This window comes from Coccinella septempunctata, chromosome 1 (assembly GCF_907165205.1).
Source record: "Coccinella septempunctata chromosome 1, icCocSept1.1, whole genome shotgun sequence".
NCBI lineage: Eukaryota > Metazoa > Arthropoda > Insecta > Coleoptera > Coccinellidae > Coccinella > Coccinella septempunctata.
The window spans coordinates 4,406,897-4,431,169 of record NC_058189.1 but is presented as its reverse complement, the minus strand read 5'-3'; the positions used below and the strand labels follow the sequence as shown (position 1 = coordinate 4,431,169).

General features: G+C 35.8%; 2 protein-coding genes across 2 annotated transcripts in view; one reads left to right on the top strand and one right to left on the bottom strand.

The window, feature by feature from the left end:
* Window positions 1-24,273, top strand: part of LOC123310911 (chaoptin-like) — a 268,551-nt gene that overhangs the window by 145,031 nt on the left and 99,247 nt on the right. The window lies entirely within an intron of this gene.
* Window positions 13,861-23,393, bottom strand: LOC123321477. Its single transcript, XM_044909113.1, has 4 exons — window positions 23,380-23,393; window positions 21,407-23,287; window positions 20,820-20,881; window positions 13,861-14,396 (listed from the first exon to the last, which is right to left on the bottom strand). The coding sequence occupies exons 1-4, from the start codon at window positions 23,391-23,393 to the stop codon at window positions 13,861-13,863; spliced, it is 2,493 nt and encodes an 830-aa protein (XP_044765048.1).

Here is a 24,273-nt window from a genome sequence, read left to right as displayed (position 1 = left end):
TGCACTGCTTTACTAAGTTAATCAAGTCAGTGATCTTTATAGTCTTCAAATCTTTCTCATTTAAGGCAGCAGCGGTTTTGGCTGCTCGATCAACTACCTCGTTACCTTTTATTCCGACATGGCTTGGTACCCAGATTAATTCTACTTCACAATTTTTCATTCGCAGTTCTGCAGACACGGATTGTATCTTCTGGGTGATAGGGTCGCTTGTGTAAATATCTCTCAGGGAGGTTAAAACACTCAAAGAGTCTGTCACTATGACAAATATGGTGAGCATATATAGGTTCTCGAACACGCTAAATCTATTGCGAGCAATTTCTAAAGCCTATTTTTATTAGATTAGATTTTCATCTTGGAAATGGCATTTGCGATATCCCCTGTTATATTCGTCTGATCGAATTAGGATTCCCTGTTTTATACTCAGCATTGCCAAGGCTTCCACTCCACCCCCAGCAAAACTCGATTTCGAAAATCTCGATTTTTCGGGTCAAAAATGAGCAAGGGGTTAGGCCCTTTAAAGTGACCTATTTGCTACTATGTCTGAAAATTAGGATGTTCTATTACTGTCCTAGATATGGAGTGCATTTAAGTTGTTTTGAAGGTTCCAGAAAACCAAACAGTTGATAATTCAATAGAGAATTGCACTCCAGAAAGCTCTTTGAAGTAAGTCACCTCGAAAAAAACTATTTTCTCCTAAACTGGGCCAGATATTTGAAATTTTTGTATGAGAATATATGTATTCGAACACGCTGAATCTATTGCGAGCAATTTCGAAAGCTTGTCTCCCTTCGTTTAGATTTTCATCTTGGAAATGGCAGTTCAAAATGAGGAAAACAGAAATGCAATAATGAATCTATCACGGTGATCAGAAATTCAAACTCAACATAGTGCATTAAACAATATTCAAATTAATTACACTCAGTCAAAATATCAGGTATTAAAGAAAGACACAAATTAATAGCGGTCACTTTGATTCCTTCTGAGACAATGAGGGATGTACGGGGTTTACATAAAATTTACAGTAACCGGTTGTCTCAGAAAGACCCAAGTCCCTGTAATTGGTTAATTTAGCGATGGGTTTGATCCCGAGCACCTTCAGTGATTTTGAGTGTACAAGCCAATTAGAATTGCAGCTATTCAATAAATGAGACGGGTTTGATTCAGGTGAAACACAATGCAACAATTTACAGGATAACGGGGTAGTTTATCGTGGTCTCTCCGTGGCAACCTTTGGTGTACAAGCCAAATATTACCAGCAGAAAGACTTCGAGACCTCTGCCGATTGGTTTCCGTCACCAGAGAGCCAGGCGACAGAAGTCTGCGGTAAACGGGAAATCTAAACGTAACACAACAGGGGCAGGACGGGATAAGTTACTGTGGTCTTTCCGTGGCAACCTTGGGTGTACAGGCCAAGCATTACCAGCGGAACGACTTCGAGACTTCCGTCGGTTGGTCTTGGTTCACCAGAGAACCAGACGACAGAAGTCTGCGTTAAACAGGGGGATTAACAATAAGGATTAACACAATTAAACAATTAAAAGAATGCAACTTTGAATCACGAAGTATGCGGTATCAAGAAAAGACTTACGGTTTGTTCCGGTACGGTCACACCACCACTTAGAGAAAAGAAGAGAAAACGGATCGTTGGATCTTCGAATTTAGAAAAATTAACAGTGAAATCAAATCAAATCAGGAGCTGAATAAAGGATGAATGAATTGCCGAATAACGAATAATCATAAATCAAGAATAAAGAATCAAGAAATGAATAAAGAATGAGGTTCGTCTGGTGGTGCGGCCCTATTTATCAACTTTCCAACATGTGGACGGTCATGTGATCAAAATTGCATCCAAAAATTCGGTATTCTCGAATTTTCCCCGCAGAAGAAATATTCTCGGTGGCGGTTATCTCCTTAATAATAATAATAATAATAATAATAATAATAAATTTATTCAACAAGTACATGTATAAATACTCATGAATAACCCTCCCATCAACATTATTACATGGGATGTCAGTATTGAATATTGTATATGAAACAACAGACACATATATAACAAACAATTCATCTCGTCAATAAGCTAATAAATAACAAATGTACACAATTACACCTGTAAAAGACCATCCATCCAGAATTCCTCGATTGAATAATACGCTTTCTTCATTAAAACCTTTGTTAATTCTTTCTTCAATTTCAACCTTGTCATCATTTTAAAAATTTCCGGTAATCTATTATATATCAGAATTGCTTCGTGGTTAATGCTCAGCTGGGCTGCCGATACTCTATGGTAAGGTACAATCAGTTTTCCTGCGTTTCTAGTGGTGTAATGGTGATAATGATCATTTTTTTTTAAATTATCTATATTATCATGTATATAAAGAATACAATTTAATATGTACAGGGAACTAAGTGTGAGTATATTTTCATTCTGGAAGTGGCTTCTGCAGCTCTCTGTCATTTTGAGATCGCATAGAATCCGTATGGCATGCTTCTGTTTAATGAAAATTCTCTTACTCTCAGGCCTTCCTCCCCAAAAAAGAACCCCATAACTGAGCAGACCATGGAAGTAGCCAAAGTAAGCATGCCTGGCTGCCATCTTACCTGCAAGTTGCTTGGATCTTCTCACTACATAAATTGCAGCAGACAATTTTTTTGTCATGTATTCAATATGTTCTCCGAACTTGATATTTGGATCCAGATGTATGCCCAAAAATTTCAGATTTGAATCTGCTGTTGGGCGAGTTTCAAATGTCAGATATTGTGTCTTATCCTTATTCATTTTCATGTTGTTTGTTTGAAACCATGCTTCTGCTTGTTTCAGAGTATTCTGCGATCTCTCCTTTAGTTTTTCTCCATTTTTATCCTTGTTAGGATAAAACATCGTCATCAACATACAGTGAGATGAGGTCCGCCTGCAAATTCGATGGCAAATCATTAATATATAGTAGGAACAATAAGGGGCCCAAAATAGATCCCTGAGGTACTCCAAATTTTACCCTCCTCCAAACAGAATCATGTCCATCCATAGAAACTCTCTGCAGCCTTGCTTCCAGATAATTCTCTATTAGTTTCAGCGCAACTCCCCTGATCCCATAGTATTCAAGTTTGTCAACAAGAACTTTGTGGTTGATGGTATCAAAAGCTTTGCTTAAATCACATGTCACGAGCTGACTTGTTATTTTATTATCAAAACCCTCCGCCACTTCAAGCAGAAGAGATGATAAGGCAGAGTTTGTGGATTTATTTTTTTGATAACCATGTTGATTTTTGCATATTACCTCATGTTTTTCAAGGAACTCTGTAAGTCTATTCTTAATCAATGTTTCGAATATTTTGGAAAGAGCCGGAAGTATGGAAACAGGCCTATAGTTTTCCGGTTTGTTATTTTTTCCACCTTTGAACACAGGTATTATCTTTGATAACTTCAACTGTTCTGGGAAATATCCCTCGTTGAGACATCTAGTGAACACCACACTAAGTGGCTCCGCAATACTAGTCATGATAGTTTTCAGAAGGTTTGAGGACATACCATAGACATCTTTGGAATCCTTGGATTTCATCTTCTTGGAGATTTCCATGATTTCTTCCTTGGTTACCTCCCTCATGAAAATTGTATTATCTACATTTTTCTTTGCGTTTTTTTGAAGTCTTAATGGACATGTTGTTTTACGTTGATCACCTCCAACAACCGCAGCTCCGACCTGAGTGAAATAGTCATTGAGAATGTCAGGTGTGATTTCTTCAGAAGATACTATATTTTTCTTTTTGGTAGTTGCATTCTTTATTATATTCCACACTGCCCTATTTTTGTCGCTGGCCCCCTCAACTAATTTTATATTTCTTCGTTTCTTCTGTTCAATAATTTTCTCCCTATATAACCTCCTGCATGTATTGTACGCTTTTCTACTGGATTCATCCTTTCTTACTTGCTTAATGACCAATAGTGCATCCAGTTGATTTTTCATTTCTCTGATTTCTTTGTTATTTCTATTATCAGTTTTTTTCTCGTTATTTCTCACTTTTGCCCATTTCTCTGGACAACTTGATTCAAAGAGATTCAAGAATTTAGACCAGAATTTAGTGAAAATCTCTTCCGCTGTTTCATTGGTCATTATGAAACTCCACGATTCCTTCTCCAAAGACTTCATAAAGCGACTTATGTTCTTTGGTTTCATTTTTCGAATCAGCTTTCTTGCACTCATTCCCGGTTCATCATGTTTCCACTCGCTCTTCAATATTTGCCCCCTATGGTCCGATATATGAGGTTCCAGACTATAGGCTGTGAAACCCTCTGTTATGTTAGAATATATATTATCAACTAAAGTAGATGTGTCTGCAGTCACCCTGGACGGTTGACTAAACACTGCATACATCCCAAAGTCACCCATTATCTCCTGTAAATCTCTTGTATCCTGTGAGTTCTTCATCATATCGATGTTGAAGTCTCCAGCGATTAATATTTCCTCGTATCTGAATGAACCCACAACCTCCACCAAACAGTCCCTAAGTTTACTAAAAAAGATTTCGACAGATCCCTTCGGTGGTCTGTAAACTCCCATGACTATCCTTCTCTGGTCCCTGATATGAACACCTGCCATCTCTATATGTTTCTCCTCTGAGAATTTTTCAATACATTCAATCTTGTCAGCTTTCAAGTTTTCTCTGTGCATTATAAGAACTCCTCCGTATCCATTGTTTCTTGTAAATTGAGCACCCATGTTAAATTTATGTATGGCCAGTCGCTCTATAGTTTCTTCTGTCATCCAGTGTTCGGTAATAACTGCTATCTTTATATCCTCATCATTAAGAAGTCTTTCAGTTACGTCAATCTTCTCTTTGATCGATCTCACATTTAGATTCAAAATATTAACTGTTTTGTTGGCGGAGTCTTCCTCCCGCTCGAAAAAACTTAAACCGTCTTACTGTAACTCCTTTCGGCCAAAAGTCAGGCTTACTTACTTCATCTAAGTGTTTGAAGTCTATTCCAACTTTGAAGGATTTACTGAGACTCTCTTCTCTCGATATCTGCTCCACGATTACTTGATTTCCGGGAAATTTTTTGGCGAGAAATTCACTTATTCCCTCCTTGTCACATTTATTGTTTATTTTTCCAATATATAGCCAAGCTTTCTTTTCTACAGATCTGAAAGTATCTCCTGTGTTTGTGTTGGTACCGAATATTTGTAGGTTATTAGATGATTTATCCTTTGTTGATTCTGTGCTCTCTGTCACTGAGCTGGAGTAGTTCGAATTAAAGTTTGTAGGTTGTTGTCTTAGTTGTTCTATTGTATTTTTGCCAACTACAGGAATCTTTCTTTGGCAGTTTTGTTGTTCCTCCTCTTTACCATGTTGTGGAAGATTCCTTTCTTGTATTTTCTGATTGGCGTCAGGTGTCGATCCAATCGATTTTTTCTTTGTGTTGTCATTTTTATATGGATTAGAGGTTATAATTTTTGAATTTTTCAGAAAGGATATATATTCCTTTTGTTCCTCAATTCTTTCTTCAAGGTGTTTAATGAGCGTATCCTTGAGGTCCCCCTCTTTCACAAGCTGTCTGATGCCCAATGTTGCTCTTCCACTGACTCCAGTGTCTGAACCGAGTTCCCCGTCTTCCAGAAACTCTCTTCTTCTCGGCATGATATTCAACTCTTCCACGACTTCTGTGGGTAGAATTACGCCCTCCGGCAACTTTCCATTAATAATCAAATGAACTAAATCACTTTTTCTCAATTTTAACAATTGTTCACTTATAAGTACATGTTTACTTTCCGCCATTTTAAATTCATATCAAATCCTTATCGGTAAAAGAAACTGTCGTTATCCGCAATCCACGTTGTTGTTATGCTGAAATCGGTGTATTTTTGTTGACGGAAAAACAGAGCCGAATGCAGAAAGACACTTTTTCTTTGTTTCGGATTATTACGGCAGATTAATGATGGAAATTTCATTTATACGGAATTTGAATTTATTAATCAGGATTCTGAAAAATATTTATAAAATGGAACGGAATAACTATATTAAAACTGAAATCTCCCTCAGATGGTGTTGCATTGCTTCAACTGGAAAATTCAGGGAAACGGACATCTAAAACGAGGCTTGATTCTCATAAAAACAATCAAGTATCGTTACAACACCCTGTATATGTACCAATCCTGGACTGTGGCATATGACTTCCGCTGTGAATATACGCAATTGATCGATATAGAAAAAAGAACGTAAACAACCACATGAAGCAAAATCATACGAGGAAATTCTATTAATCGAATTTATACTGAATGAAAAAGGATGGGTCCAATTTATCTTCGGGATATTGTTTCATTGAATCAGACAAAACCTTCGATAATGGAAGTATAGATTATATCAGGTCCGATGAGAACGGTTTCGGTTAACGAAATATGGAATTTCCGGAAACCGTTCATCCTTCCTTGATTCCATTGTCTGGCGATAAAGTATTTCGGATGACAGAAAAATTAATGGGTATCGAAGGAAAATTCGGATTTGAGAAAACCGCTACAAATCACCACATGCCATGGATATTCCGCTTCCAGATAGAAGTTTTGCTTCTCTCTTCTGTTTATTTTTCTCAAAAATGAACCTTCTGAGCTCAACAACTATTGAGTCGTTACTAAAGATTCTACAAAAACGATTGAAATTTCATGCTAAATAGCTAAATTTTCAGTATCGTTCTCAGGATAATAGAACTTTATACAAAAACTGGTATCCGACTGCAGTTGTCTCATCTTTCTGCTCGAAAGAACATCTCCATCGATTAAGAATTGCTGAAGCACTAAATAGTGTTCTCCGAATCATTAAGGATACCAGCGCTTCTTAATTTTCTTGGCGAAATGTTTCCAATGTTATACAAGGTTTCTGTGAACAAATGCGAAGGACTTAGGGAGATGATTCCCAGATGAAAATAAGCAGGGGTAGATCCTATAAATTTTTTTCGAAATCGACCTCCCTTCCAAGATATACAGCCTGTGGAAGGCGATGACGAGTTGACAGTTTTTAATTTTTTTTACGGGTTCTAAAAACACTGAGTCATAAAACTATACATAATATGAAGCACTAAGTAGATGTTACACAATTTTTTTAGATCTCATAAATTAATTATTAGGGGTTGAAAATAACAACCCCTCATGATTTTCCTTCAAAAATTGTTTTCCTGGGAGAGATTTTTGAAAAATGAAATTCTCTTATGGTTGCCTATTCAATTTTGGAGAAAAAAGTCTATTGCAAAATTTCGATACAGTCGATACTTTTCACGGAATAAATAAAAACTTACAAGCAGTATACGAAGGTCTACGAGGCAGAGAGTTGATGCATTTATTTTAGCGGAAAGTATTCATTCTATGGAACACTTATACGATGAATGAGAATTTAATTTTTCTGAAATCTATACCATGAAAACCAATTTTGTAGGAAAATCATGAGGGGTTGTTATTTTCAACATCTTATAATAAAGTTATGAGATCTAAAAAAATTTTATGAGTAACTTCTACTTAGTGCTTCATATTATGTATAGTTTTAACACTCAGTGTTTTTTAGAACCCGTAAAAAAAAATTAAAAACTGTCAACTCGTCATCGCCTTCCAAAGGCTGTATCTTGGAAGGGAGGTCGATTTCGAAAAAAACCTATAGGAACTACCTGTGCTCCCTGTCCTTCGCATTTGTTTACAGGCACCCTGTATAGAGCAATAGAGACATAGAAAAAAATGTGCTAGTGAAACTATTCGTGAACAAATTTTGTGTAGTCATGGAACTCCTGTTGAAAATTTTTGATCTTTTTGATAAGTTTTATTGGTGAGTTCTTAAACTTGGACATAATAAATTTTTACGGCATCAGAAGGGAAAACCGAAAAAAAAACTCCGTTCATAAAATTAAAGAAGGTTATTCAAATGATGTTTTCTAATCTATTGTTCATCCCGATAGCATTTAGTAACTTATGGGTTATTTTTAGGCGATAAAAAAATGTTGCAGCCCACCTATTGTTGCAGACTTGAATATGCATAAATGGTTCAAAGCGTAAAAGGAACCGATTGGCCAAAATACACAATATCTCCACAATAGTTAGTTTTGGAATCAAAAATATTTTGATTTTATCCCTTCATAAAATCCACTGTGCTCGGCTACACCAGCGCACTAATTCAATCCATAAATCCATCTAATACCTATAAAATGCGAAATTTCCAATCCATTAGTAGCCTGCTGACTTTTCTATTTTGCGAAATTTCCTGCCGTAACGAAAGCTCGAAAAACAGTGGAGCGGAACACAAACCGTTATCTGGAATTAAACCGCCAAAATAAAAAGCTGAAGTACACCAACAGAGAGGAGGGCTGTTATGTAGCCAACCCGCATTGTTTCAAACTATCAGACCGACTATTTGTGGCTTGTTTTGTTGATAAGGGACGATCGGATTGCGATTGAGGGGATTAAATGCTTTTCATTTGATGGAATGTTTCATCAAATGACCCATTCGTTGCGTTGAATAGCACATGTGACGTAGGTATACAGAGAATTTCTACAAAGACTATTGTACAGCATTGATGATAGTGTTCCAAGCCAGGTTCCAAGGTATATAGCATGAATGGTTGCATCTGATGATACATACATTAGAGATGCTCAGAATACAACCGAGCTAAATATTCTCGAATTTTAACCCCGTACACTTCTTATAGTTGGGGAACCCAGAAAGAAAATGCGGGAGTTACTTGAACGTGTCAGATTTATAAGGGAAAATACCTTGGGTCCTGTAGAGTACTTCTACCAAAAATTAGACCTGTATATAAGGGGAATTGTATAGGACAGCCTGTCAAAATAGTAAAACAAAACAAAATTGTACATACTCGAGCGTGTCAGATTAAGATATTATATGTGGTTAATTACATATTGAAAAGTAGATATTCTCTTAATCAGACAATTTAAGCGCGACGAAAATGTGTGGGAGGGCGCCAAACTTGCAAAAAAAAATCACGTGTACATTCTCCAGCGCGGGGCCTTTTTTTCTTATTTTGAAGCTAATGATTCAAGAATCACGAAAAAAATATAATCTGACAGTTTCAGCAAGCCGAAAAAATAAAAATTGGTCATGAAGGTCTCAAAAGTCAGTTTTTTTTTATTATCTCCCCTCCTGGGATTCAAATTGTTTTCGCATTCATCTTAGAAGTTTTGGAGCATAATAATTCCTACAAAATTCGTCCGACGCAGTTTCTTCTACGTTTGAACGTTTTTGAGATATACGATGCGATGAATGTACATTAGACTGGGTTTCTACATTGACCTTGGCCTTTCGCATGAGTGGCTGAGCTCCTCGGCCTTATCGCCCTCTAATTCGAAAACGGTTAAAAGTATGTAAAATTGCTTCAGACAAAAGTTGTAGGTATAGAATTTTATTATCTACATTTTTTATGATGAAAACAGAAACGATTGAAGGTTCAGGAAGAGAGATGTTTAAAAAAATGCCTCGTTATCATCTTCAAACTGTCAGATTAAGAAAAACCCCCTGATTAGTGTCAGACTAATGGATCAACACGTCTGCAACCTTCTCTATGAATGTAAAAGTAACGATTTTTTTGCATTTTCAAAGGATTAGTGTGACCGTTCGTCACGTCCGAATTGTCAGTCTCTTGAAAAGTAGCTTCCTTTGGGTCCAATCAACATATCCTCTAAAAATCTGACTTGCTCGAATTTTTTTTTTACCATTTTCAACTCTTTCTTACGGCCATGGTCAGCCCCACCACGCAAAAACTGTCAGATTAACATAAATTTATTATCAGAGACACGTAGGGCATATATAGTATCTCAATCTGACACGCTCGAGAATATACACCTGACAATTTTTTTTACATCTTTGAAGCCTGCAGACGCTTTCCCCACCGCTGCAGGTGCATACATCATATACGAATGAACATCGTGTAATCTTTTTTTCTTTCTACCATCTAACCTTCAAAATCCTCTGGGTCTCCACGATGCTCGTGCAAATCTCGATTTAGCATCGTCGGCTGTCAAACTATTAATTATTTAAATGGATATAATATATATATATATATATATATATTATTATTTAATAATAATATATTTAAAAGAAATTAAAAACTATTTTGTATATGTACTCATGTATCAGGTAAGGTGGCTACAAATGGTTAACCTGCCTGAAATGGCAACGGTAAGCAAGACTGGCTTTAGAGCTAGAAAATAAAGGGTGTTCCTGAATTCATGCCACACCATTTAGGAGGTGAATAATCGAATGAAATTATCATGTGTTTTCAAATAATAAAAATTTCCTCAGCCCACCCTTTCCGAGATATCACCCTCAAAAGGTGGTGTCTAAAATTCAGTTTTTATCTTTTTTCTATAATTCCAGTGATGCTAGAAACTTGAAATTCTGTAATTTTCGTGCACTCGCAGGGTAGAGGTGGTTATTTTCAACATTTATTATGAATCCTTTCACATTTGATACATCTTCACTGTTTTCCCCTCAATTTATTGAAATAATTTGCAAGCAAAAAAGGGATTTCAATTTATGATTTCATTTCATAGAAACTCCATCTCTAAAAAAAGTTTTTATATGATATCGAGTAAGGGTTGCTAATTTCACCCCCGTACAAAGGAGTAGAAATTTTTAAAAAATACCCGTGATTTTTTTTGGCTATTATCTTGTGAAATTTAGGTAGAGAAATATGAAATCTGTGGAATCTGAAAAGTGATAGTTGTCTAACAAATTTTGTGCGATGGAAATTCAGTGGAGAGCCACTGAATACATTATACATCAGAGAATATGATAGATTGTTTCACATCTTGAAACTTTTTGCCTCGAGAATGCTGATTCGTTATTGTTATCATTCTACAATTTGACCTATCCAAAGAAACTTACCTACACATATTGAATTTCACTTGTTTCAACCAAATTTCGAAAAAAAAAAGAAATTGTGATTATAATGGAGAGGCTACAATTCTTCAGATGTGCAATTTAGGACATCAAGACCATCACGTCCTGACACTGTTAAGATTAACGACAACATTAAAATTAACATAATGGACGATAACTTAGGAATACTAAAGATAATATTGACGCTAACATAAATATTGAACATCAGCATTCACGTTGACATTCACGTAAAAGATTCTGTATAATTATTATGTAAAAGTGCAAGCTTTATATATCTTGAATAAGTCCTCTGAAATTTATTTCAAGATGGAAAAGCGATCTTATCTGCCCTAGGAATGACAACGAATGAGACTATTTTCATTCAAGCTTTCATCTCATGCTTTGAATGCAATAGTTTATGGAGGCCTTACAGGATTGTTTAGATATATCGAGTAAACCTTTGAATTGCTACTCAGGAGTGGAGCTGACTATCATTCACCTGAAACCAAACAAACTGTTCCTTCTACTCGTACAACCCATCCCATATATCATGGTGATAACTCCAGAACACACAGTCAAACAAAATATTAATTTCAACTCCTCCCTTTATTCACGTACGAACGTAAATCATTTGCAGAACCTTATTTGAGCATCTCAACCAACTATAAAGCACATATCGGGTCTCTCGTTAACGAGGGTCTTCTTAAGGTAACGACGTTAACATACCCAACGAATCGAATTGGTTTGTTTGCTTCAACTCGGTTTTCACACAAGTCATTTGTTAGGTATTGTATGATATAAGTTACGCAAACTGAGGTAAATATGAGATAGCTTCTGTTCATCACCTCTGAAAAGCATTTGCTATAGAGTATTCGCAATCATTACTTAACGGCAGCTTAGCTAATCTCACTTGATAAAAAATCTTATTCCAAGTATTACCTCAGCAATATAATACATGATGAATGGCATGTTGTAAATACTGTAAATGAATAATTGTTGCGAAAAAATTTAAGGAGTGATATCTTGTCAAAAAATAGTGTGGATCTTTCATATAATTCTTTTTGAGCAGCTCAAGCTTAGATATAAACTGTGCAAAAAAAAATTAATGCACATTATGGAAATCTCAAATTTATTCAACAACTGAAGGTGTTCTCAATGATAATTATTTTATCAGAATTATGCATGCATATGTTATCCACTTTCAACGGTTTTCTTCAATACAGATGTTTTTTCCCAGCAGGAATAAAAAAGATGATATTATCAGTTTTTGAATGTATTGGCTCCATTCTAAAATCAGTTGTTCTCGATCAATTCTAGTGATCAATAGTTTTTCTTTCGTTTGATTTCCTACACTCGATCGCTATGCAACGCGAAACACGCAATTTGACCCAAGAGGAATGTGCCCAAGCGGTGGTTTTGCGAGAAGAAGGGTGGACATACACAAGAATTGCAGAAAGGTTTGGAGTTTCCCATACAAGTGTGTCCAGAATGTTGCAGCGATTCAGGGAGACAGGTATGAATGTCCGAAAACCAGGACAGGGTAGACCACGAGTCACAACTGCCATTCAAGAACGTTACTTGAGAGTTTCTTCGTTGAGACAACGGTTTGCAACCGCTCGCCTCCTTCAAATTCAGCTTGAGCAAACTCATGAGGTGCAAATTAGCACTCAGACAATAAGAAATCGCATCAGGGAATATGATTTAAGGCCTCGTGTCGCGGCAAGACACCCAGCTCTTACCCCAGCCCATCGAAGGGCGCATTTGGATTTTGCGAGAGAGCATATCCATTGGAAAGAGGCCGATTGGGAAAGAGTTCTCTTCACAGATGAGTCTAGATTCTGCCTCTATCATTGTGATCGACGTTCCTTTGTATACAGACGTCCACATGAAAGATATGCTCAGTGCAATTTCCTGAATACTACTGATTTCGGGGGAGGATCGATTATGGTATGGGGTGGAATATCTTTGACTGCTCGCACAAGCCTAGTGGTCGTTGATAATGGAGCTATGAATGCTGATAAATATATAAGGAACATTCTTGAAGAGCATGTAGTACCATTTGCCCCATACATTGGTGAAAATTTCATTTTTCTGGACGATAATGCCAGACCCCATCGTGCGCGCATCGTTCAGGAGTACTTTGAAGAGGTTGAAGTCTCTCGAATGGAATGGCCAGCAAGAAGTCCAGATCTCAATCCGATTGAGCAGGTTTAGGACAACCTCAATAGAAGGCTGAGAAGTTCAGAAAATCATCCAGCTACTCTTAATGACTTAGGAATCCAACTCGGAGAAATCTGGGAAGGATTAGATCAGAACATATTAAGATCACTCATTTTGAGTATGAACCGGCGTTGCCGAGCTGTAATTAACGCAAGGGGTGGAAATACCAAGTATTAAATCACTTATCAGCATTTCAGTATTTTGAAAATTGTTCATTTCTCTTCTTTCACATAAGATTCGGTGAAATCCTGAATTTTTCTTCCATTTAATGTGTCTTGTTTCGTTCAAAACCTTCCCGAGAGAACATAAAAAATAAGTTATAAAGTCAATGTAGAGTTAACTTTCATGGATGAAAAAGACGAAGCAAGGGACGTGGCTGTCTTACGTCATATAGCAATGGATCCGACCTTTAGTACTAGGAAATTGTTCGATGTATCTGGTGTTTCACGCACAACAATCATAAAAATTCTCAAACAACATTAATTCCATCCTTACTAGATACGACCATTCATGTCGTAATTTTTTGAGAAACAAATAATGCCATCAACTGAATTCCGCTATCTTCTTTTGTAATAAGCCAAAATTTAAGTTTGGGCGATTTCAACTTTGGTCATTATCTCCGTTTCTGTTTGTGCTAGGATGTTGAAATGAAAACATTATACAGACACTTTTCTGGTAGAAATCCAGTGGCTTACTATGATTTTTCTTCTTCTTCTTCCTTCTTTATTATAGGCATTTTTGCCTGTTCCTTCTTCGTAACTTGCCCGGTGTTCAGTTGGCAGTTAGGTTATCGCTCCACCTTTTTCGCGGTCTTCCTATACTTCTCCTTCCAGTTGGTGATTTATCACGTGCAATTCTGACCATTCTCTCATGATCCATTCGGTCTATGTGTGCATTCCACTCGTGCTTTCTCCCCAGGATCCACTCATTCACCTCTTCCACCCCGCACATTTTCCTTATGTTGTCACTGCGCTCTCTATCTAATAGCGTTTTTCCAGCTATTTTCCTTAGGATTTTCATTTCACATGTTTCCAACAACCTCTTAGTTTTTGTTGTGTCTGGTCGTGTTTCTGCTGTGTACGTCATTATTGGTCTTATGGTAGCTTTGTAGATTCTTGCCTTTGTCTCGGTTTGCAAGTGTTTGTTACTCCATATGGTGTCGTTCATGCATCCAGCTGTTCTCATTGCCTTATTTACCTGTTGTCTCACCTCGGACTCTACATCCCCGAAACTACAGAGCTCTATTCCCAAGTATCTGAACGTCATCTCTTGCTGTATGATTTTTTCTAACAGGTATATTTGCTGAGCTATAACATAAAGATGTATTTTTTCTTATGGAAACAGTAGTTTAAAATGACTTAGAAAGACTGAGTACGATGTATGATGTAATTCTGAAACAGTAAAAAAGTGTCGATTCTTTCTAACTTTCAAACTACTGTTTTTATAAGAAAAAACACAACTTTATGTTATAGCTCAGCAAATAAACCTGTAGGAAAAAATCATAGTACGCCACTGGATTGCTATAAAAAAGTGTCTGTATAATGTCTTCATTTCAACATCCTAGCACAAACAGAAACGGAGATAATGACCAAAGTTGAAATCGCCCAAATTTAAATTTTGGCTTATAACTCAAAAACGAAAGAAGAAAGAGGAATTCTGTTGATGGCATTATTAGTTTCTACAAAAATGACGACATGAATGGTACATTCATTTTCCTCTATCTCGTTGGGTAAAAAATTTGTAGTTTAGGTATCACCAATTTTGCCCACCCTGTACATAAAATATCTCTGGGTCATCATTGTTCACTTTGGGAAGATGAAGTGGGGTTGATGAAGGATGAAGGGATTTCGAGGAAATAATCACTCCTAGTCACACAACAACCTTGTTGAGATACATATCTGAATTCGAAATTCGAAAAATATTGGTTAAGTTGCATTGAAACTCACATTGTGAATTGTGAGTACCGATAATTTTCATCGTATCTGCCAATGGATCCTCCTTATTAGGTTTTTGTGAAAAAATCTCAAGCACTCGATAAAGGTATAATTCAAGATGCCTGAAGCAGTATAACCTGAGAAACTCCCGTCAATACGGATTTCCAGCCAACTCAATAATGTATCCGTATGCATAAATGAGATAGTGATGCTCATGACGAAGTTCTGAGCCGCAGTAGCTGGAGGAACTCTGAGTGCTTCGTGCAATATTGAAAAAGAAATCAATCTCGGCAGCTCTGAAACTTCCCAGACAAACTTATCACAGGAGCCCTAGCTACAAGTAGATATTCCCCTAACCAATTTACTGTTGAGTTGTGATCGGCTTGATCAGAATATTCTCTCGGGTAATTTTAAGTGATTGGTTTATAATGCAAACTCGTGCTTAATAATTCGTTTCAGGATTGTTACACTGATTTTTCAAACAGCCCTGAAAACAGACAGCCTTCAAGTTTTCAGCGATAATTTTCATCGTTAACATTTTACTTACTTTTACAAGAAACTTTTTTTGGTTCACCATTGCGAATGATAAATATTCGATATATAGATGCATCAAGAAGATGTTTCAATAGAATACTGAGAAGAGATTATGAGAAGTGTTATTCTCTTATTTCAAAAACTGAAACAGAAATGTACCAAATCATACTATATATATATTCTTTTGATATGGATATCAAACAACACTTGATAAAAGCTGGGATAAGCGGAATTGTAATTGATCGTTGACAATCGTCTAATTTCGTCTGTGAGAAGAAGATATTTCCAGACATTCTAAAACGTCTAGTCTTCTGCTTTTTTCGCCATCGTGTAAAATTTTCGTTTTATTAAAATCTATATAAAATGATTACACGTGATGCAATGGTTAGAGAAGCCTGTTAAGGGTTTGTTCTGTAAATTAGAGTTCCTGTGTTCATAAATTCTAACCCTTGATCTCTAATAAAAGATCGACCAGTTTGGCCTATATAGGCCAAACTGGTCGAATACCCTGCCTTTTATATAAAAGGCAGGGTATTCGTAGAATATTTTGTATAGGGGAGACTAGGGAGCATTGATACATGGGGAGGCTTGATACAGGCTTATATCCGCGATCTGTAGCCGTTTTCAAAAGTATTATACTAGTGAACACTATTTTTTGGCAGAGGGCATTGCGTGACGTTAATATGTAAGGCTAACAGTAGTTTGTTTGTGAAATATTCAACGAAGAGTGTTTCGAGGTGAGAAATTGTAAGTTTTCACTCAAGTTACCTAAGGGTTTTATGATCATGCATTAATTCTTCGGCATAAACAAACATTTCACTGGGAAATATGCATAAAACTACTCAATTTACTGTTTTATTCGCTTTTCAAAATATATGGGTATAAGATGAAAACATAAATCACTTTAAAAATTGCTTTCAGGGAGGTTTGAGACATTTGTCGTGGGGAGGCCTGATACATGTATAATCTTCAAAAAATATTCCGTAGCTAGTTGGATAGGCCTACATGAAGGCGTCTTCACCATCCAACATATCAAAGGGATTTTTAAAAACCGTACAATCCCCATGTATTTAACGAGGCCGACTTTTCTTGTGTGGAAGTGACTAACTGACAATTTCCTGATTTTTCTACACCTATAGGACCAAAGCAAGTCAGTATCATTGCTGACCTACCTACTGAGCTGAATAATCCTCTCGATTACTCTCCCAGTACATCGTATCAATCCTCCCATATGTGGGGAGGCTTGAGACAGTTTGCATGTTTTTGTGTTCAACGTTCTGTACAGAATAAGATGTTTATGTTTTGCGACTTCTATATTTATTTTGTTGAACGATTAATTGAATAATTATATAATATGAAAAAAGTCCTGCTTCTTCATATAATTCAGTTTACAGAATAAAAATTCCAAAAAACGTATCAACCCTCCCCAGTCTCCCTTACACCACTCTTTTCGAAATCGTTCAGTTTATCTTTCCCATTCGAAAACATTGATCTTAGATTTTTCTTATTCGTTCTTATGACATCATTCTCATTCTGTCTTAATCTATTAAAAATTTGTAGCTTATCTGGAAATATAATTAAGTATAAGATATACACATTTTTTTATCTTGTTCTCAGGTTGAGATGGCTAGATACATTATTAGACTATGGATTCATCTCAGAACACATTAGTAGTTGAGGCGCTCTGTGATGAAACCATAGTCTAATATTAATAAATAAATCATAAATGCTTTCATCCATAGACTGATAATTTATTCATTATTAGACTATGGTTTCATCACAGAACGCCTCAGCTACTAATGTGTTCTATGATGAAGCCATAGTGTAATAATAAATCAATTATTACAGTCTGTGGATAAAACCATAAATATAATGCACGAAACATGAAAAAAAGCGCCTGAATAATGTCAAAACTCACCTTGGAAATTCAATATAAATTTTTTTTATATTACTTGGATTTGAGAGCCGGGGACATTCCAAGGATTGTAAAATGATGAAAGCAACCGAAAGGCACAAATATAATTTAATAAAATACGTTCCTATTGAAAGAGTTTTTTCTATTTTTTCGCAAGGTTGGTACTTTGATAACACTGAAAGTTTCAATTTGAGGAATAGGTTCTTCAGGTAACTTTTTCTACGTGAAATCGACTGAAACAATGAAAAACATTGGTTGTTGTTTTGAAATCTTGAGTTTTCATGCATTCGATTTGTCCAAATTGACGATATTTTCAAAAACATTGTAGGGGGAGTCCGGGAAACTTGCTCAGGTAGGAGACTTGAACCACCTCCAATATTTTGTTGTTAGGAAGTAAGAAATTGAATAATTTTTGCTTTTTACACTGTCTGAAAAGTTCAATAGGTGAGTGGTGTTATTTAGTTTCATTGCTTTCATTGATTAATACTGTTTTACAAACGATGAGATTTTTAAATAATAGTTGTAAAAGTTGAAGAAGAAAACATCTGTTGAATATATTGAAAGGGAGTGCGGGAGTTTTGATGTTTGAGAGACAGTGGTCCAAGTTTCCCGTACTGAACTTAGATAATAGTTTGCTTCAAAAAAAAAATTGACTAATAGAAATGAATATAAAACAATAAACAAAGGTTCAAAAAAGTAAAAAACATCTTGGGAATAAGTTAGAGTGATTCCGAAATAGAAAATATATATTTCATACGCTGATATATCTGATGATGAAAACCTAGACATAGACAATCGTTGGTCATTGGAAATTGTTTTCTTTCAACGTTTTTCCTGTTGAACAAATTTGTGGTGAAGTCTCTATCGCCCCCTGTTCAACTCTTTCTTGGTTAGGGAGACATGAGCCTAAAACAAGAATTGCTGTACTCAAAATGTTCATCTCACCATCACTCTACCATTATCTATCGTTACCTATTTTGTCATGATATCTTCACGCAAAAAAATGAGTTCCTACCATTTACAGATCCCAGTCAACCAGAAATGTAACAGTAAGTCGCAGGGAGTACCCAAAAATATCGCATTGAAGCGCTTCTTTGAGAAGTTTCATGGATGTACTTAAGATTTCACATTGTGGACATTAACGTCCGCATATTGTTAAGTTTGCGAATTCCTCAACTTTAGATCCCTAGTGGTTGCATGTAACATCATATCGAGATGTTCCGATGAAGTGAACATAGCTACTATTATGCGACTTCTCTGTGTTGATATTTTTGAAATATTGAATCTGTGATATTTTTAGAACATGAAATGATGTGTTGTGAATAAATTTCGATGAACTCTACCCAGCGACTTCTCTAAGAAAAACTTTCAGTAACTGTCTGAAATGTTCTATTTATCAGCACGTGGTCTCGAGGTTAACTCATAACCTAAATCCCGCTATGCAAAACGTGGTGTAACGTGTTTCGTTCTGTGACTGCGTTGTGTTGAGAGAATGAACAAACAAAATCTTTATGAATGAATTTTTAGAATATTTTTTTTAACCGAGCTGTTCTATTATTAAATTTCGTTTTAGTTAAGTGTTACTTGACGTTGATTGATTAATTAACGTGCAGTAAAAGGTGAGTAGTTATATAACCTATTGAAATAATGACTACATCATGATCACTTCTTGGCCCTCTTATCCTCCCCATTTTTGCACCTTTGTAACGTTCAACTTTCAACATACCTCATATGAATTTAGGTGATAAGTAACATTCACAACCTTCAAAATCAAACTTGGAATTGATTTGAATCATCGAGAGAACTTCAAATTATTATTTTAGATACTGTGCTGGAAAAAATCACCTTCTACTGTTGTTAGATTTTTCATGACACTCAATTTATTACTATCAATACAGCTCTGATTTTTTCTTCTTCAGCTGGACCATGCCGTTCCTGAAGTGGAATGAACATTTATAACAAAATATATGTTCTTTATTTTATATATTTGGATTTGTATGAAACATATTAATCTTGAATAAAAAGATATCAGTAATTCATATAGTTGTTCAATTTCCCTTTTGAGGATGAGAGCAGAATGCGAAATATATGTAGGTAAGAGTAAAGAGTAAACACAGGGTACAAATGAGGCGTTCAGAGCTGAAGAGGCCCAAGCTACATTTTTTCTGAAATTGAGTTTACGAGTATATAAAATTTTGATTCATTTTCAGGCAGTTCTAACTTTTAATTCAATTTCAGAAAAATTGTAGCTTGGGTCACTTTTCCTCGGAACGCCTCGAATATAGAGTGCAAATTGATTGCCACGATGGTAATTATCAAATTGAACATGAATATAACTTCAATAGAGGATACACTTTGGTAGTTTATTCTGTCAAAATAATCGTTCCAAAAACCTCCAAAATGTGAAGTCGCAAAGTTGCTGTCTAGGGTGCTTTTTTTACACCTACTATGTGATGTACTGGGTAATTACCCGCGATATGCGATGTTGCGGACATTAAGCACTCTCCAGTAAGTACTGGTGGCCTTTTTTTAAATCAACATTGTGAAGTCGCATTTCCACAGTGGTAATTCCCAACAACTTCCCTGTGACTGAAACTGGTTGACTGGGATACAACTTAAGTGGCTTCAGAGTGAAAAGGGGTTTAGCTGTCCCGGACTCCCCATACATTTCGATTTTAGGTTCAAACAGCAAACACTGTTATGTAGCTACATAATAGATAAACTGAAAACGGTAAAGATTTTTTGTGGAAACATCTCCTCAGTGGAAGTATTCCAAAAAGCGTGACCTTCTGTTTTTTCCATAAGAACTGCAATTACTAATAAACTACCGAGTTTTTACCCCACATATGGCATACTGTGAAAATGCCATTAAATCAGATATCTAAAGAAGCAAAGATATACTGAATTGGCGATACGAAATAAGAAAGTAATCTGTTTCAAGTACAATTATGGCTTTTCATCAAGTGTCGGCCACATTGATCGAAATCACATATATGCACTGACAGAAGATATTTTGAATTCTAACTGCTGTTAACGTTTGTGGTAATAAGACAAATTGAGATAATAATGGTATCAATTTTGAACACTGATTTCTTGCTCTGAATTCAGGTATTTTATCAATCAAATTTTTTTTACATCGGCTAAGTAAATTCAAATTTATAACTAGAAGAAATAGTTAGGGAATTGTGTTCATTTTACTTCTTTTACTGCTTAATTTATAAAATCTATTCAACTTCTGAATGAATTGTTATCGGTCAACCATAAGGAATATGTATAGAATGCAAATATTAGTGTCCACCACAATAATTAATAAATTGATAACTGTATTTTGCGGGATAAGGACGAACTCTCAAAAGATCTTAAAGTATATTCAGCAACGTTTCGCAAACTCTCGTTTGCTTCATTAGGCCTAAAAACATTATAAAAATGTCATACAAAACACTTACAGTAAAGTATAAATAAATACCTCTATACTATAAATAAGACATTCAGATGTAAAAACTTTAAAAACCGACGGCATCAACTGTATATTCCACGTCAAATCACAAAAAAACAGCTTAAAATACTAAAAGTTTGGCTAAAATTCACTTGGAAAATTCCAGAATATTTACATCCAAAATAAATCATAGGAAAACATAACCTGAAAACACAACAGAACAAACCAATACAGTAAAACAATATCAAGGTTGTCAAACACAGAATTATCTTCATTTTCTTTCAATGAAATACCGTACATTAATTAGTTTCCACCAAGCTCGCACAGCACTATAAATGCACATATTTTGTTAAAACAGAATTGTAAAGTTTGCTTAAATGTTCAGTATCAGATCTAAAATTAACAGTGTTGTTAATGTTAATATGTATCATTTCTAAAATGTTCCTTTTTCTAAAATGTTGTTCATTGTCTAATATTTTTACATTCGAAAAATCGAACCTGTGATCGTCTTTGAAAAAATGTGAACATAAGGCTGTCCTTTCTCTATTTTTCACATCTCTGACATCGTATGCATGTTGTTTAATCCTATTTTGTAAATACTGTCTCGTCTGTCCTATATACATTTTATCACAATCCAAACATGGAATCCCATATATCACTCCTGATCTATGATCTTTATTTATTGGATCTTTTATTTTGCTGTATAACGACCCAACTGTTTTCATGTTGTAAAACACTAGCTCACTATTTTCCGTTTTAAGGGTTCTTTTGATTTTTTGGGACAGTTCTGGGACATACGGAAATTTGAAGTAAGCTTTACTCATTGTGGTTGTATTGACAGTTTTGTCATTGTTTCGTTTACGTAGAAGTTCTGAAACAATTCTATCAACGAAAGGTTTGGGGTATTTATTATCTCGTAATATGTGTTTCACTTTTTTTATGTTTAGGTCATGATACACGGGGCTGCTCAAGTTGATTGCTCTGTGAAGTAAGTTGTTAATAGCACTGATCTTATAGCTGGTAGCATGGTTTGATAAATAGTTAAGTATGATACCTGAGCTGGTGGGTTTAGTATACCAATTCGTTATGATTTTTTGTTCTTCCGTACGGTGTAAGCAGACGTCCAAAAAGGGCAAAGAACCTCCAGTTTCCACTTCAAACGTGAACTGTATCTTGTCATGGTAGCTATTGAAAATTTTTACCGTTTCATCAATCATGTCAAATGGTAAAGCCATGACAGAGTCATCAACATAGAACTTGACAAAAGGCACAGGAAAGGGTAGTTGGGACACAACTGTTATCACCAAGTCATTCATTACAAATTTTCCAAAAATGGGACTCGCAATGCCACCCATAGTTGTTCCCTCAATTTGTAGGTACGTTTCTCCATTGAACATAAAATAACTGGATTCAAACAGAAAGTCAACCAACATCAGGAAAGTTTTTCTATCCAGGCATGTATAGGCTGATATTGTCTGCCAATTCTTTTTAATGATCTGTACAGTGAGGGCATGTGTGATATTAGTGAACAAAGAAGTGACGTCCAATGAAACCAAGACGTATCCGTCAGGTAAGACAACATTTTTCGAAAATTCAACAAACTCAAAAGAGCTATTCACTTGGTGTTGAAATGTAGTTGCTACATCACTTAACGTGTTGTGTATGAATGTTGCAATATTTGATGAGGGAGAATTAATTCCACTGACTATCGGCCTCATGTGTAGACCTTCCTTGTGTGTTTTCCGCAGACAGTATAGTCGGGGAGGAACCGAGTTGTGTTTTTTTAACTTTTTCTTTTCAAACTCAGAAATGAATGAGTTTTCAAATAAAGAGTCTACAAGAGCATTTGCTCTTTTTTGAAACGAAGATGTGGGATCTTTTTTGAGTAATTTATATGTGTTCACATCACTCAGCATTCCCTTAACATGGTTAACGTAGTCCTCACGATACATGATCACTATTGATCCACCCTTGTCCGATTTGTTCACTATGATGTCATTGTTATCTTTAAGAAACCGTTTCGTTATATTAAAATTCCTCACCATCTTATCATGGACATCTACCCTTCCATTGACTCTGTGTAAGTGGTTAGTAAGAAGGTTAACAAAATCTGCTCTTAAAGTATCTCTAAAAGTTTCATTCACTTCGCGAGAGGATATGTAATATTCAACATCTGCTATAATTCTGGGGACAGGTATTTCTTTCTTCAAAAAAGGAACATTGAACTTTGGGCCGAACTGTAAAAGTTCTTCCACCTTTGGGGGTAAGGAGACATTGGTGTAATTATATATGCGTTTTGAGCTACTATCTGCAGTTGAAACCACAGGTGTATGTTCCCTGGTCAGCGACTGTAGCTTGGAAATATTAGCCTGTTTGATCCTGTTGAATAAAGCATTGAAACAGCTACTTATTATATGATTCAGTTTTACGAAGTGGCTCACTGTTAACTGTCGTTCCAAAATTACAATCACCTTCTTCCCCTCATGTTCATAATTCTTTATTTTCCATATAGTTGTCTCAATCTCCAAATTCAATATGCTCCTCCTAAACTTTCTCATCATAATATCAACTTTCTTCCTGATCGGACCACCTTCGAATTGTAAGGTATATATAGACTTGAGACTACTTTTACAGTTCGGCCCAAAGTTCAATGTTCCTTTTTTGAAGAAAGAAATACCTGTCCCCAGAATTATAGCAGATGTTGAATATTACATATCCTCTCGCGAAGTGAATGAAACTTTTAGAGATACTTTAAGAGCAGATTTTGTTAACCTTCTTACTAACCACTTACACAGAGTCAATGGAAGGGTAGATGTCCATGATAAGATGGTGAGGAATTTTAATATAACGAAACGGTTTCTTAAAGATAACAATGACATCATAGTGAACAAATCGGACAAGGGTGGATCAATAGTGATCATGTATCGTGAGGACTACGTTAACCATGTTAAGGGAATGCTGAGTGATGTGAACACATATAAATTACTCAAAAAAGATCCCACATCTTCGTTTCAAAAAAGAGCAAATGCTCTTGTAGACTCTTTATTTGAAAACTCATTCATTTCTGAGTTTGAAAAGAAAAAGTTAAAAAAACACAACTCGGTTCCTCCCCGACTATACTGTCTGCGGAAAACACACAAGGAAGGTCTACACATGAGGCCGATAGTCAGTGGAATTAATTCTCCCTCATCAAATATTGCAACATTCATACACAACACGTTATGTGATGTAGCAACTACATTTCAACACCAAGTGAATAGCTCTTTTGAGTTTGTTGAATTTTCGAAAAATGTTGTCTTACCTGACGGATACGTCTTGGTTTCATTGGACGTCACTTCTTTGTTCACTAATATCACACATGCCCT

Coding starts and splice junctions, on each gene's coding strand:
- LOC123321477 (XM_044909113.1), bottom strand. Junction 20,882..21,406: donor TTTTTCAAAGACGATCACAG/GTTCGATTTTTC, acceptor TAATGTTTTTAG/GCCTAATGAAGCAAACGAGA. Junction 14,397..20,819: donor TACTTTAAGATCTTTTGAGA/GTTCGTCCTTAT, acceptor TTTATGTTATAG/CTCAGCAAATATACCTGTTA.